Source organism: Rhinoraja longicauda, chromosome 7, assembly GCF_053455715.1.
Source record: "Rhinoraja longicauda isolate Sanriku21f chromosome 7, sRhiLon1.1, whole genome shotgun sequence".
Classification (NCBI taxonomy): Eukaryota; Metazoa; Chordata; class Chondrichthyes; order Rajiformes; family Arhynchobatidae; genus Rhinoraja; species Rhinoraja longicauda.
In genome coordinates this window covers 47,029,025-47,044,375 of record NC_135959.1, presented here as the reverse complement: position 1 = coordinate 47,044,375, position 15,351 = coordinate 47,029,025, and the positions used below count along the sequence as shown (strand labels likewise).

The window sequence follows — 15,351 nt, the reverse complement described above, 5'->3', positions numbered from 1 at the left end:
AGGTATTGTACAGTATAAATATTGTCTATGGGGGGTGTACTTTCAGTGCAGAGTTCAGTGTGGTGATGACCTTAGGGTAGAAACTGTTTGTTAGTCTTGTGGTGTGCGCTTTGATGCACCTGTAGCCCTTTCCTGATGGCAGAAGGGCAAACAAGTGATGGGCGGGGTGAGATGTGGTCCTTTAGGATGCGGGATGCCTTCCGCTGGCAACGGGAGCTATAGATGTCTTCCAGGGCAGGCAGATGTGTGTTGGTGATCTTCTGGGCTGTGTTGATGCTCTCTGCAGAGCCTTCTTGTCAGCCGCAGAACTGTTGCCATACCACACCAGGATCCCATGTGTCAGGACACTCTCAATGGACACTAGCAGCTGTTGTGGCAGGTTGACTTTCCTGAGTGTTCTTAGGAAGTGAAGCCGCTGTTGTGCCTTCTTAACCAGAGTTCATGATGGTTGACCACGGGAGATCTTCTGAGATGTGGATGCCCAGGAACCTGAAATTGGAGGCTCTATCCATTCTTTCTCCGTTTATGTGAACTTGACAAAGCTATTGTCATCAAATGCCGTTCAAATCATGGTTGACACAGCAGCTCAGTCCATTCAGGATGTCTCCGGGACTTTGGAAGCTGAGGGGAGGCCTGATAGAAGTTTATCAAGTTATGAGAGGCAAAGATAAGCAGTCACAACCTTTTTCCCCATTATGAAAATTGCAAATACTTAAGGGAACAGCTTTAAGCTGACAGAGGAAAAATTGAAAGGGGATGTGTGGGGCAAGTGTTTCAGAGAGTGGTGAGTGTCTGGAACACGCTGGCAGGAGTAATGGTAGAAGCAGACATGAAAGTGGTATTTGAGGTTTTTAGATATAAAAAGGAATGGAGGCATATGGAGTACATGCAGGAAGAAGGGAATAGTTTAATTTGGCATCATATTCGGCACAGACATCATGGGCCAAAGGCTCCTGTGCTGTACTCTTCCATGTTTTGTAATGTCCAATATAAAGGTCTTTTTATGACTTTCTTTTCTTATTGGAAATAATTCTAAAACAATTGTTTGGTTGCAAATGTTGGTTGTAATTGTATTCTGAAAGTAATCCTAGGGCGTTGAAAAGTAGCCCAATCAATGAGATTAATTATTCCTTTTGAATATCTAGAAATTCCCTCTCTGCAACCATCTAAAACATTGAACTCTCTGAACTGGGAGCTGAAACTCTAGTACCAATTGCTGGACCCTCATGTTTTTCTCGATTAATGCTCTCTGTTTACTCTCCAACGTCTTCCAACTATGCGCCATCTTTTTTTCCTGGCAACCTTTGAATAAATACGTGCAAATACAGGGAATAGAAGGATATGGATCATGTGCAGGCAGATGAGATCATTTCAGCTAGGCATCATGTTCAGCACAAACATTGTGGTCCGAAGGGCCCATTTCCTTTTGGACTGTTCTATGTTCTGTATTCTTTAAATAAGATTAAATACATGATATTTTGTGAATAGATTGTGCCAAATTTGTAACATCCTTTCAAACTTGCTGTGCTATTGGATGTTGGAAATTTGTTGTACATCAAAACAGAGTATAAATCAAAAGAAAATTCTGAAAATTTTCAAAATCTGGTAAATCAAAAGATTTGACCCTTGGGATCATCTTCCCGAACTTGAGCCTAATTTAAAAATATTAGCTAGCATGAAAACATTGCCAAAATACATCAAAGAACATTTCATTAATATAATTGAAGTTTTATGGCATTTGAGCTCTAACAGGACAGTGCACCAATTGAGCACAGTTATTTCAATGCATATACAAAGTTAATTTGAACATTGGATTCTAAATAACTCTAATTTGATTAAATGTTTTTGAGGAACTCCTTACTCTTACATTTCAGAAAACTTGCATTATCTTTCGGGGATCATCAATTTATTTAATAATATTAATACTGAGATATTAATAAAGTAATCTTATTCATACTTTAGTCATAATGAATCCCTCTTTATTCACCACTACCTTGTTTCCCTTGTATTATGAAATAAACTATCAACTTTAAAATATTAAATGGCAAATAGAATTTTACATCTACTAGTTTAAAACCTCACATGCCCCAATACCATTCGGTTCAGTCCCCTTTCGTTTCCTCTCCTTTTTCATGTTTTTAGGCAGGAACAACTCTTCTAAGTCTTCCCAAGTCTTCTACTCAGTGGAAAGTAAATTAATATACTAATGCGGCTGTTAAATTAGGGGACAAATCGCCAAAAATAATATATAACAAGCAAAGCGTGATTCTTTAACCTGGTGCATTATGAACAAGGCTGTAAAGAGCAGGCACAGGGATAAATACCTGAATTTAGCCAAAGGGATTAAGTTAAATGATAAATAAATATTTCCCAAGTGATGCCTGCAGGAAGTTCAATTGTTGATATTTCATTGATAAAAGATATTGGAATTGATCCCAAAAGGTGTATTTTCTTTTGTTCCCTTAGATTTGGCCCAATTTGTATAATAACTCAAACCTTCAACATTGTTATGTTAGTGCTAGCGATAGTTTAGTTTATTGTCGCGTGTACCGAGGTGCAGTAAAAAGCTTTTTTGTGTACACAGTATACAGATACAGGATAAATGTTCAAAAACAGTACAAGTGAACTTGACATGATCGAGTGATGCAAAGAAAAGAAAATGCAAAGCCCTCAGTTAGGTTTACGTTGCTACATAACACATAGCTCAATAGTTTAAAAAAATGATTTCAGTATATTTGAAATACTTAAGTTTGGCATAAATAAGGAACAGTCGGAGCCTTTTTCCCCGGTTGGAAATGTCAAAGACTAGCGGGCACAGCTTTAAGATAAGAGGGGCAAAGTTTGAAGGACATGTGCAAGGCAGGTTTTTTTACACAGTGGTAGTGGGTGTCTGGAATGCGCTTCCAGGGGTGGTGCTGGAGGCAGATACTATAGTGGCATTTAAGAGGCTTTTGGATAGGTAGATGGATATGCAGGGAATGGAGGAATATGAAAGAAGTGATATTTCAGATATGATAGTAATATTTCAAGAATGATAGTGATATTTCAGGAATCACTAGTCAGGAGTGGTCCCAGATGATTGGAAAATTGCCAACTTTACCCCGCTGCACAAAAAAAGGAGCAAGGAAGAATAGTGGGAACTATAGGCTGGTTAGTCTGACTTTGGTGGTTGGTAAGATTTTAGAGACCATTATAAAGGGTGAGGTTACGGGGTACTTAGGAATTAAGCATGCCTTTGTGAAGGGGAGGTCTTGCTTGACAAATTTGCTGGAATTCTTTGAAGTAAATAGCAGGACAGACAAAGGAGAGTCAGTAGATGTTGTTTACTTAGATTTTCAGAAAGCTTTTGATAAGGTGCACATGTTAGGCTGTTTAGGAAGATGATAGCCTAACATCTGGCACCCAATTCTACTTCTATTCCTTAGGAGATGACAGCCTAACATGCAGCAATAAAGGGGGCTTTTTCTGGTTGGCTGCCAGTGACTAGTGGAGTTTCGCAAGGGTCGGTGCTGGGGCCACTACTCTTCACGTTGTATATTAATGATTTAGACAAGGGGATTGAAGGTTTTGTGGCAAAGTTTGCGGATGATACAAAAAAAGGTGGAGGGGCAGGTAGTGTAGAGAAAGCAGGAACTCTGCAGAAGGACTTGGACAGGTTGGGAGAGTAGGCAGAGAAGTGGTAGATGGAATATAGAGTAAGAAAGTGTGGAGTCATGCATTTTGGAAAAAGAAATAAAGGCATAGACTATTTTCTAAATGGGGTGAGAATCCAGAAATCGGAGGTGCAAAGGGACTTGGGAGTGCTGGTGCGGGATTTCCAAAAAGAAATCTGCAAGTCGAATCGATAGTAAAGAAAGCAAACTCAACGCTAGCATTTATTTCAAGCGGGCTTGCGCACAAAACCAGGGTTGTAATGTTGAGGCTCTACTTGGCGCTGGTATGGTCGCATTTGGAATATTGTTTGCAATTTTGGCCACCATATCTGAGGAAGGATGTGCTTGCCCTGGAGAGGGTCCAGAGAAGGTTTACAAGAATGATCCCAGGAATGAGTAGGTTAACCTATGATGAGCGTTTGTCAGCACCGGGCCTGTACTCGCTGAAGTTTAAAAGAATGAAACATCCAGAGTAGTGAAAGGTTTGGATAAAGTGGATGTGGAGAGGATGTTGCCACTAGTGGGAGAGTCTAGGACTAGAGGTCTTAGCCTCAGAATTAAAGGACGTTCATTTAGGAAGGAGATGAGGATAAATTTCTTTAGTCAGAGGGTGGTGAATCTGTGGAATTCTTTGCCACAGAAGGCTGTGGAGGCCAGGTCAGTGGATATTTTTAAGGCAGAGATAGATTCTTGATTAGTACAGGTGTCAGAGGTTATGGGGAGAAGGCAGAAGAATGGGGTTAGCAGGGAGAGAAAGATCAGCCATGATTGAATGGCAGAGTAAACTTGTTGGGCTTGATGGCCTAATTCTACTCCTATTCCTTGTGACCTTATGTGCAGTCAGAAGAGATTAGTTTAAATTGGCACCGTTCAGCGTGGACATTGTGGGCCAAAGGGCGTGTTCCTGTGCTGTACAGTTCCATTTTCAATGAAAGATAACATGATAATTTGGAAAAGGTGAGTACATTAAATCACGGATGGATTCTGTTTTGTAATCACATTACTTACATATACGCAGCTTGCCACATTCCTGGTAATAATCTTCAAAGGAATAGTTTTTGGATGTTCTTTCTCTTTCTCTTCTTTAATGCAGCTGGAGTGTTAGGTCAGTTGGAAAGTGGAGAAGACACAAGTGATACTCATTAATTACAAGACTATACAAGTAATTAACTTAAAATGTCATATTTTACTAAATGAATTAAACTCTTTTAAAGTCACTGTGGTTTAACGTTTGATGAATAATTAAATAAATAAGATGCCATTATATATTTTTTATTTCAGGAACGTATTAAAATAACACAAAATTACAAAAATAATCTCATTATATGAATAATTCATTTTAAGGACTGTCATTCCCAATACCTATCATGTGAATTCAGAACTGTAGTCACAAATTAAGCTCTATAATCATGTTCATTTTTTTGAAAGTGTCACTTAAGCCCAATTTTAATATCCCATACGATGGAAATCTGTCAGCTAAAATAATGGGGAGTTACTTTCCATCACCATCCCACCTCCTGCCGAACGTTCTCCTCATTAAATTGTCATTTCGACCAGATGAACAGGACACCTACATGAAGGAAGGGAGGGTAGAAACAAGGAACTGCAGATGCTGGTTTATATAAAAAAGGAGACAAAAGTGCTGGGGTAACTCAGCGGGTCAGGCAGCATCTCTGGAGACCATGGATAAGTGACATTTTGGGTTGGGAGCCTTCTTCAGACTGGATGTAGGGTCCCGACTCAAAATATCACCTATTCATGTTCACCAGAGAAGCTGCCTCACCCATCAAAATTACACCTATTCCTTTTCTCCAGGGATGCTGCCTGACCCACTGAGTTACTCCAGCTTTTTGTGTCTATCTTCAGTGTAAACCAGCATCTGCAGTTCATTCCTATACACTAGTCACCTGCCTGTGTTTTAATGTGTTTTAAATATGTTTTAATATGAAATGTCAGATCTTGTTATCTATCGAACAGTTGCACGACAATGCTGAAAACTATATGCTGCACTCTGTATCTTTGAATTTAACTGAATTGAATACTTTATTGTCACATGTGACAACTCACAGTGAAATTTTTGCTTGCATACCCAAGGTATGCAAATAGTCACCCATAAAGGACACTTACAAAGTTACAAATTCCCCCCCTGCGCCAGGTCCCTCTTTGTTCTTCCCCCCTCCCTCATAGTGGTCCCCCAAGCCAGGTCCTCCATTGTCCATTGTTTTTCAACTTTGCTTGAACTATTGTGAGTTTGACTTGATTGTATTTATGTACTGTATTATCTGATCTGATTGGACAACATCAAAGCTTTTCACTCTACCTCGGTACATGTGACAGTAATAAGCCTAAACCTAAGAGAAGACACAAAGTGCTGGAGTAACTCAGCGGGTCAAGCAGCTTGTCTGGAAGAAGGGTCCCAACCTGAAATGTCACTTATTCAGTCTCACCAGGACCCTGTATAATTACAGTAAGATGTCCTTACTCTTATACTTATATCCTCCTCTGATATTGGTTGCCTTCCTAATTGCTTATCATACCTCTTAAGTTTTAGTGCTTCATGCATAAGGATACCCAAGTCCCTCTGAACATCAGCACTTTTTTCAGCTCTCTTCATTTACAAATAATCTGCTTTTCATTTTTCAACCAAAGTGAATAAATTCAGCTTTCCCTGTGACACGTTATTGTCCCTTCACTTATCTTGTCTATATCTATTTGTGGTCTCTGTATCCTCCTCACAATTCAAAATGTCTGCCAGCTTTTTATAACCTGATTTGATCTTGTCCCTTGGGAATGCTGCATTAAATTAACTCATCCATCTCCCTCTAAAGAGTTTGATTTAAAAAAATATTTTGACTATTTTATCTTTATTGCTTTCACACATTATAGTTGAAATGTAAATAAAATCACAGGTATTGAAAATCCTGCAGCATTTTGTACCTTTGGAGACATGAGAGCCATTTCTCCATCTGTTCAGTAGAACTGAAACAAAAATGTAATCAATTAATTTCATAAAGAGAATCAGAAAGTTACCACATAGATATTTGTGTTTGAGATCTTAAATTAATGTCTGACAGGTTAATGCCATACAAGGATATCATGAAGTGCAGTTTTCTTGTTTAAATTAAATGTAGGCAGAAATAGATTTCATGCATTTTTGCTCCCTTTAGGACATTTTTGATTAATTGCTAACAACTGTATAATAATATCAGCAGTTAATTTGGATGAATATTTGGCAATATATCAAGAATTGATTCAGATTGGTCTTTGCTGCTGTCCAATACGAATTTCACATATGCTCTGTAATATTGAAGATAATTTGCTTTCAATTGTTGAAATATAGCAATCATAGCTGGTACTTTTGGGTCATTTTAAAATATGGCTTGATTGTTATGTCTGACTATTAATTTGAAGTTGGTTTAATAATATGTTTATCAATTCTATATCTAGATTATACTTATGTTGACTTCAATTAAAATACCACCTGCAGGTGGCATACTTTACAGAACTTGAACTCTCACTTTGAACATGGGCTGAGATTAGCTTTCAGCACACACAAAGCTGTAAACCCAGTAAGCCTAAAGGGCCTATCCCACTTTAGGCGATTTTAAGGTGACTGCCGGCGACTGTCAAAGTCGTAGCAGATCGCTGAACTTTTCTTTTACCCGACGACAATGACCACGACAATGCCGAGTCAGGTCGAGATTACAGCGTCTTCGGAAACATAGCGAAATTCCCACGCTGTCAATGCTTCTCCGGCATCCTAATTTTCGCTGAAATCACTGACGTCGGTAAGTACTTGAGAGTTTTGAACTATAACATCTTGTGTGGGTTACTTAAAAACCAAGCATCACTGTAACAGGTATGGACTTACTGGATTTACTTCCAGTTTACTAATAGCTGTATTAAAAAAATAATAATAATAAGCAAGTGATTAAGTGGATTTTTGTGAAAAGTGTGTGGGCATTCTTTGAAAATGTACGGGAGATGCATATCTGGTTTCTGGGTTTCATATCTGGGTTGCGAGCCCACTTTAAATGTAATGGCTGATGGCCATAAACATCGTGAAATCTCCACGCTTACCTGACCGTCAAACTGTCGTCTCCAATCTACCTGTCAAATGTCCGCACGGTACATAAATTGGTTAAACACAAGCATTTTATGGTATTTTGAAATGACTTTACTTATTTTAATCACAAAATGCTGGAGTAACTCAGCAGGTCAGGCAGCAGCTCAGGAGAGAAGGAATGGGCGACATTTCGGGTCGAGACCCATCTTCAGACTGAATGCATTCTAAATGCATCTAAGAGAACCTAGCAAACCTGGGGACAGCAGACAACAGCGCCCGCAATAAGCAACGATACCTGGCGACAAGCCAGCTGTCGCCGAAAAATTTCACTCCAGATGACTTCTCAGCGACGCGCTGAGATCCACTACGATTCTTGGAACACTCCTCACGATCATGCCCGCGACACCCGGCGAACTGTCGGCGACAGCCTAGTCACTGCCAGTCGCCTTAAAATCGCCTAAAATGGGACAGGCCCTTAAGAAGTGAGCTGCACAAACACAATTACGTTTAACCAATTTAATGAAAGTTCATTAACTTGATTTCCAACAGCTTGAGCCTCTGCAGTATGTCCATACCTGAAAGTGGCCACACAATTTGTGGTGGGCCAGCCCGTTACAAAGGATCGTTCTGCCTTTGTACTTCCTTCACACACTCCATCCATGTAGGATGCCGTCCAAACCTCACTGACTTTCACGCGTTTTTTCAGCTTGAAATGAGATGGCGATCTGTAAATGTAAACAATACATTGGTATTCTAGAGCCTTCTGCCAATCACTCATCCATTAAAGAAAACACAAAATGGTGTAGTAACTCAGCGGGTCAGGCAGCATCTCTGGAGGATGTGGATAGGCTATGTTTCGGGTTGGGATGTCCGAAGATATGTCCTGACCCGAAACATCACCTACCCATGTCCTCTGGAGATGCCGCGGAGGTACTCCAGCACTATGTGTTAGTTTTGTAAGCCAGTACCTGCAGTTCCCTGTGTCCATTCATCCATTTAACATGCTTTTTGTACATAGCATGTTGCACATGTTTTGTACACTGCCCATCACCATGAGTTGAGTCTTAACATGTCCCTCCCTATTCCTCCCATCATTTCGGTATGACTTTGTTTTATGCCAGTTCTTAGCTTTTTTTACATGGCCATTCAGCTTACTCCGATTATTTTTTGCAATTCCTTGTGCTTAATTAAAATGAAATAATTGAAAGAGAGAACCAGCCTTTTACCTTAAGAATGAATTCAACATTATATTAGGATGATGAGGCTTTAAAACTGGAGCAGAGGTTTATCAGAAAGCTACCTGGATTACAGGGTATTAGCTGTAAGGACATGTTGCATAAATGTGGATTGTTTTCTCTACGTCAGAGGTTGAGGGGAGCTGAGAGAAGTTTATAAAATTATGAGGCATATACAGGGTAGATCATCAGAACCTTTTACCCTGGGTGGAAGGTGAGAGGGGAAAGGTTTAAAGGAAACATGCACGGAAAGTTTTTTGCACAGAGTAGAGGATGCCTGAAACTCGCTGCCAGTGAAGGCAGATACAATAGTAGCATGTTAGATAGGCACATAGATAGTCAGGGAATAGTGAGATATGGATCACTTGCAGGCAAGAGAGATTAGTTTAACTTGGCCTGTTCCTATGCTGCACTGTTCTTATCCCAGTGTTTAGAGTTTAATGCGGAAAACAAGTTATTTTTGACATTTTGCAAATCTGTAACCAACAGAACTGGAACAATCGAGTGGGTCATGGTCCTTAGGTTCTGCTTGACATTATCATTTTAATGGCACTATTTTAGACAAGAAAATGTGAAGTAAATAATTTTAATAAGAAAATAATAAGGAAGCAAACACAATATTATGAGAATCAATAAAATTTAAACTGCATCAGAAATTCTTGCACTTTTTAAAGAGAGTTCCCAATCAAAGTAGTTTATGAGTTATCATGGAAATATTCAATCACTACAGCAGACATGAGACTCTTTGGCCCATTGCTGCTGGTACAGCAATCCCATGAGACCCATTTGCTCTGTGATGAAATTGTTTGCAACTAAACCTTTTTTGAACACCCTGATTGACTTTGTTTTTACCAACCTTCCAGATCATTACTATCAAAGTAAAGAAAGGTTTTGCTCAAATGTCCATTATAAACTTTAAATCTGTGCTACTTATTCCGTGAACTGTCAGCTGATGGGAACAACTTGTCCCATTTACTCTGTCTTATCTAGTTGTGGTTGTGTGCAGTCGTCTATAAATGGTAAATAGTAAATAGAGTAACCTTCATCCAGGAATTCAGGTGAGCCACAGAACAAAAAAAATGTTTCTATTCACTCCCACAGAATCAGCAATATGGGAACATACTTTGCAGTTTGATCTCAATATCTTGGAACATGTGTTAGTTCCAGTGGACATTCTTTTGTTCACCATAACTTTAGTCAAATCTCTAGAAAACACTGCAACTGGGCAGAGCACTTGGTTTCAAGTCCAGCCTTTCTGTAGTTAAAATGTGCTGTTGAAGGATCCTTAGAATGGGCTCTGCTAACTGACCTTTGCCATGGTAATGCTGGAGGGGAATCACAGCAATTCTGAGGAGAGGGCAGAGGCAAACACAGAATCAGGGTTCACACTTGGATTGTGATTTAATGACCCTGCCTATAAGCTTGTGAACATAGCGTGACAAGACAGGTTGCACTCCGAGAATTGTTAGGTCTACTGTCAACCGTGGCCACACGCATAAATGTGTATTTATTGAAGTCTCTCAACTGTGGGGAATAGGCTCTCAACTGTGTAGGCCTAGGAAGGGTAACTAGTCATAAATAATACAAACACAATGTGCTTGAGGAACACAGCGGGTCAGGTAACATTTGTGGAGGGAATGAACAGATGACGTTTCGAGTCGAGACCCTTCTTCGGACGATAAGTCAGATTCCAACCTGAACATAGTCTGTCCATTCCCTCCCTAGATGCTGCCTGATCCGCTGAGTTCCTCCAGCACTTTGTGTTTTGATACACCTGCAGTCACTTGTATCTTTAGTCATCGGCGATGTTGTCTAGAGTTCTGATGAAAGACATTTGAACTCAAAGTCTGTTTCTCTCCGATAACCCTGCCCGGCCAGCTGATCAATTCTGGATTTGTTCAGATTTCCAGCACCTGTAGTGTTTTGATTTTGTTTTTATCAAAAATCTCTCTTCTTGAATTGAGAAAAGTAACCTAGAAGCAAAGTATAACGGTACGGGGAATGACTTGTTTGGTTTGTTTGCACGAATAAAGAATTTGCCTTCAGTATTCCATCATATAAACAAACTTGTTTGAATAAATCTTTATGGCTTTGAAATCATGTATAAACTGACTCAAGCTACAAAATATTTTCCTGGCCATTAGGTTTACATTTTTTACACTATCCAGCATGATTTGTATATGAATTGCTTCAATGCGTACGTAGGACATGCTGTAATGTGTGCTAAACATTCTGTTGACTGAAAAAGGAACAAAAGGTCAGTTTGTGTACTACATAGTGAAATGACCCAAAAAAACAGGGAGAATGATAATCGAGGCTCATATTTTATGCTTTTTATTTCAAAATTTGAGGTTTCTTTACATGGTGAGAGATTAAGAAATACTGATATTAAAGAGACCTGGGTATCCTTGAGCACAAGGCACTAAAATCTAAAGAAGAGTCTCGACACAAAATGCTGCCTGATCCGCTGAATTACTCCAGCATTTTGTGTGTCTTTGGTGTAAACCAACCTTTCGATCTTTATTCTTGTACCGACTAGCGATCCCCTCATAAATTGACACTACCCTACACACACTAGAAACAATTTTACATTTACACCAAGCCAATTAACCTACAAACCTGTACATCTTTGGAGTGTGGGAGGAAACTGAAGATCTCAGAGAAAACCCACGAAGGTCATGGTCTGAACGTACAAACTCCGTACAAACAATCACCCATAGTCAGGATCGAACCCGGGTCTCTGGCGCTGAAAGGCAGAAGCTCTACTGCTGTGCCACCGTGCAAATGAGATGTCCAATGTTCTACAGAAAGTGTTGTTTTTGCTCTGCAGATGTTTACACAGGTTTTTTCATTGACCTTACAAAACATTTATGGACTTCTAAATCTGATCCTTAATTCTTTAATTTATATTTTGTTACCCACTTTAATCATTGCATTAGCTCCTCATGCGTATGCTTACCTAGCTGTTTATTCCAGAAATGAGTAACTATAAATCACCCTCACTTTACCTCAAGTACTCTTTAAAATCCTGGCTTGGCTTAAAACCTCTTCCATGAAGGTGGCAGGTCATGCTGGGCACAGTTCCACAGGTAAAGCACGGTACAGGCATTGCTCCATGGACAGTAACTCATGAGCACAGCTCCACAGATAAAGCATGGGATGTGAACTCTTCCTTGCACAGTAACTCATGGTGGACACTGCTCCGTGGACAGTGACATGGATACAGTTCAATGGGCAGTGACTCATGGGCACAACTCCACAGATAAAGCAAAGGATGGGAATTCTTCCATGGACAGTAACTCTTGGTAGGCACTGCCCCATTGGCAGAGCACTGGATGAGCACTGCTCAGTGGACAGTAACTCATGCTAGACATAGCCCCATGGACAGAGCACAAAATGGGCACAGCTCCATGGACTAACTTATGGTGGGCACAGCCCCACAGATACAGCACAGGGTGGGCACTGCTCTATGGATGCAGTTTATGGTGAGCACAGGTCCATGGACAGAGTATGGGATGGACACTGCTCCATGGCAGTACATCTTGCTGGAAACAACTTAATCCCACAGGAACAGCTCATGATGAGCACTTGAGTAGCATCTGCTCGCAAGGTAGTAGTTTCAGATGGGCACAGCTCCACAGGCAGCAGATCATGGTGCGTGTAGCGTCAAGTTATGGGCAGGTTATGGTTGAGGTCTGCTCATTCGCAACAGGTCACGGTGAGCGCAACAAGAAAGCAGTTCATGCCGGGCACAACTCCACAGGCAGTACCGCAAGGTGGTCATTATTCCATAACTGCAGCTGGGTCCAGGAGAAAATGGCTCATCATGAATTCTTCTCCCATGGTGAGCACTGGTCCATGGACATCAGTTCCATAATACCACACCTCAATGGCTATTTTTGATGTGAGAGTGCAGAGCAATGGCACTCCGTTCACGCAAATAACTGATCCTGATCTTAATCCCCATGTCCACACACATAGAATTTCCTGGATGGTTCATACAAAAGCAATCAATACCAGGAACTTGATTATTTTCTCCTCTTCAGCTTCAAGACCCAGGCTAATTGTATACCTCCATTAAGGAGTAAAATGCAAATAAGTGCAAGGTGTTACAATTTGGGAAGTCAAACCATGGCAGGACCTTCACAGTGAAAGGTAGGGCCCTGAAAAGTGTTGTTTAGCAGAGAGATCTAGAAGTACACGTACATAGTTCCATGAAAGTGGTATCAGAGAGATAGGGTAGTAAAGAAGACTTTTGGTACATTGCCCTTTGTCAGTCAGGGAATTGAGTACAGAGAAGATGGTACATTATGTTCCAGTTCTACAAGACATTGGTGAAGCCACATTTGCTGTACTGTTTTCTGTGAGTTTCGGTCATCCCGCGAAAGGATGTTATAAAGCTTCGAAGAGTGCAGAGATTTATGAGGATGTTGCCACGACTCAAGGGCCTGGGCTATAGGGAAAAATTGGGTACGCTAGGACTTTATTCCTTGGAGCGCATGAGGCTGAGGGGTGATCTTATAGAGCTGTAAAATCATGTGGGGAATAGATATGGTGAATGCAGGGTCTTTTAACTGTAGGACAAATCAAGAATCAGAGGATATAGGTTTGAGGTGAGAGGGGCAAGATTTGATAGGAACCTGAGGGGCAACTCTTCTGCTCAGAGGATGGTGGGTATATGGAAGGAACTACCAGAGGATGTAGTACTACAACATTTAAAGGACATTTGGCCAAGTACATTGATAGAAAAGGTTTAACGGGATAGGGCCAAGTGCAGGTAAATGGGACTAGCACAGATGTGGCATCTTAGTTGGCATGGACGAGTTAAGCCAGAGGGCCTGTTTCCGTGCTATATGACGCTATGAATCTAACTATTCCCAATTAAGTAGCTACAGTAATTTAGCACTGAGAATTCCTAGGACACAATGCTAAACTAATTATGTTTACTTCCTCAAAAGGAAGATTACAAGAATCCTATGACCTCCTCTACTCCCCTACTCTTTCCAACCATAATGTCTGTGGCAATGCCCTTGGTAGAACCAAGTTCATAAACAGAAATGATGATGTTCTTTCCTTACTTTGATTTCGCTATGACTAATACATCATTGAACAGGAAGAGATGGCGGTCTTGGGTTTGGAGACCAGTCTTGAGCTGCACATGTCCTTCCATAAGGAATGTTCTGTGCGGTCCTGTAATGGACTGAACAAGAGGGCAGAGCTCTGGACTTACAGGAGACTGGCAGCTTTCTCTGCAAAATAAAGAAGAATGGAAACATGGTGAGGAAAAATCAAGGAACAAAAGTCAATTTTAATATAATCATCCAGCAAAGTAATTGATTTACCAATATCTTGAAAATGATTAATTATTACATAATGCATGTTGCTACCATTATTTAAACAGGAAGATCTTAGGTACAATAGTTACGGCGATGTTCAATTTTCTTAGCAAACCTGGTACAGACATCACTCTTCTAATCCTGGCTTTTCGCCCATCCCTGATTTTAATCATTCTACAACGGGTGGACATACCTTCAGGTGCTGAGAAAACTGCCCTGATATATCTCTGCATGTAGCTTTATATTTATATAGTCTCTTCGGATCGATCACCTTGTTGTGGTGAAGAGGCTTGCGTGCCCCCATGATTCCGAGAGCGATGCCGTCGGAAGCACTAGCTTCTGGTAGGGCCACCCATGGCGGTAAGGTCGAGGATGAGGGTCCAGACTAAGAACGATCCAACGTACAAGACTTCAACGCCCAGGCGGACAAAGTTATCTCGAACTCAACGGCTGTGAAGGCGGATGAAGGCTGCAACAAATCTATCAGCTCCAATCATCTTGGTTCGCTTGCCATTGGAATTAGTTGATAGATTTGTGAAGGACCATATGCTTCTTGGAGTGCAACATCAAGTACACGTTAAACAAACACACACACAGTCGTCTTCGTTCTGACATGAACGTAGACCATCATCCTCGACCTCGAGGGATAGCCACGACGATTTATAATGGGAGATAGGGAGATATCACTAAGATAAAGACCACGGGTTAAGCTCCTGGTAAATGGGATTAGTATAGATGGGTAAATAGGACATGAAGGCCTGAAGAATATGATAACATGACAAAATCTGATGGCTTTCCTGGAATCAGAGTTGACCAAGAACCACTCCTTTCCTTTACACAGTGAAGCCTGCGGTTGGCGCTCAGTAAGCCGGCAGAGAGATTTTGCATGAGGATTCCACTTCAGCAAACAATAGCCAGAATTAATGGCAAGGCTTCCAGTTTGCACAGAAATCAAAGCAGTAAAAAGTGGAATCGGTTTCCTCCTCACCGAATCGGCAGTTGAGAAGGCAGCGGTTTCTGGGATCAGTTTAATTTTAATGTTGCTGGAAAAACATCTTGCG

General features: G+C 40.7%; 1 protein-coding gene across 1 annotated transcript in view; it reads right to left on the bottom strand.

Annotated features, from left to right (window-relative positions):
- Nucleotides 1-15,351, bottom strand: part of arhgap20 (Rho GTPase activating protein 20) — an 87,107-nt gene that overhangs the window by 41,269 nt on the left and 30,487 nt on the right. Inside the window, exons 3-6 of the mRNA XM_078403209.1 lie at nt 14,033-14,203; nt 8,295-8,444; nt 6,591-6,632; nt 4,662-4,746 (exon numbers count right to left, since the gene is read on the bottom strand). Coding sequence (XP_078259335.1) covers nt 4,662-4,746; nt 6,591-6,632; nt 8,295-8,444; nt 14,033-14,203 — 448 coding nt within the window. The remainder of the gene's footprint in view (nt 1-4,661; nt 4,747-6,590; nt 6,633-8,294; nt 8,445-14,032; nt 14,204-15,351) is intronic.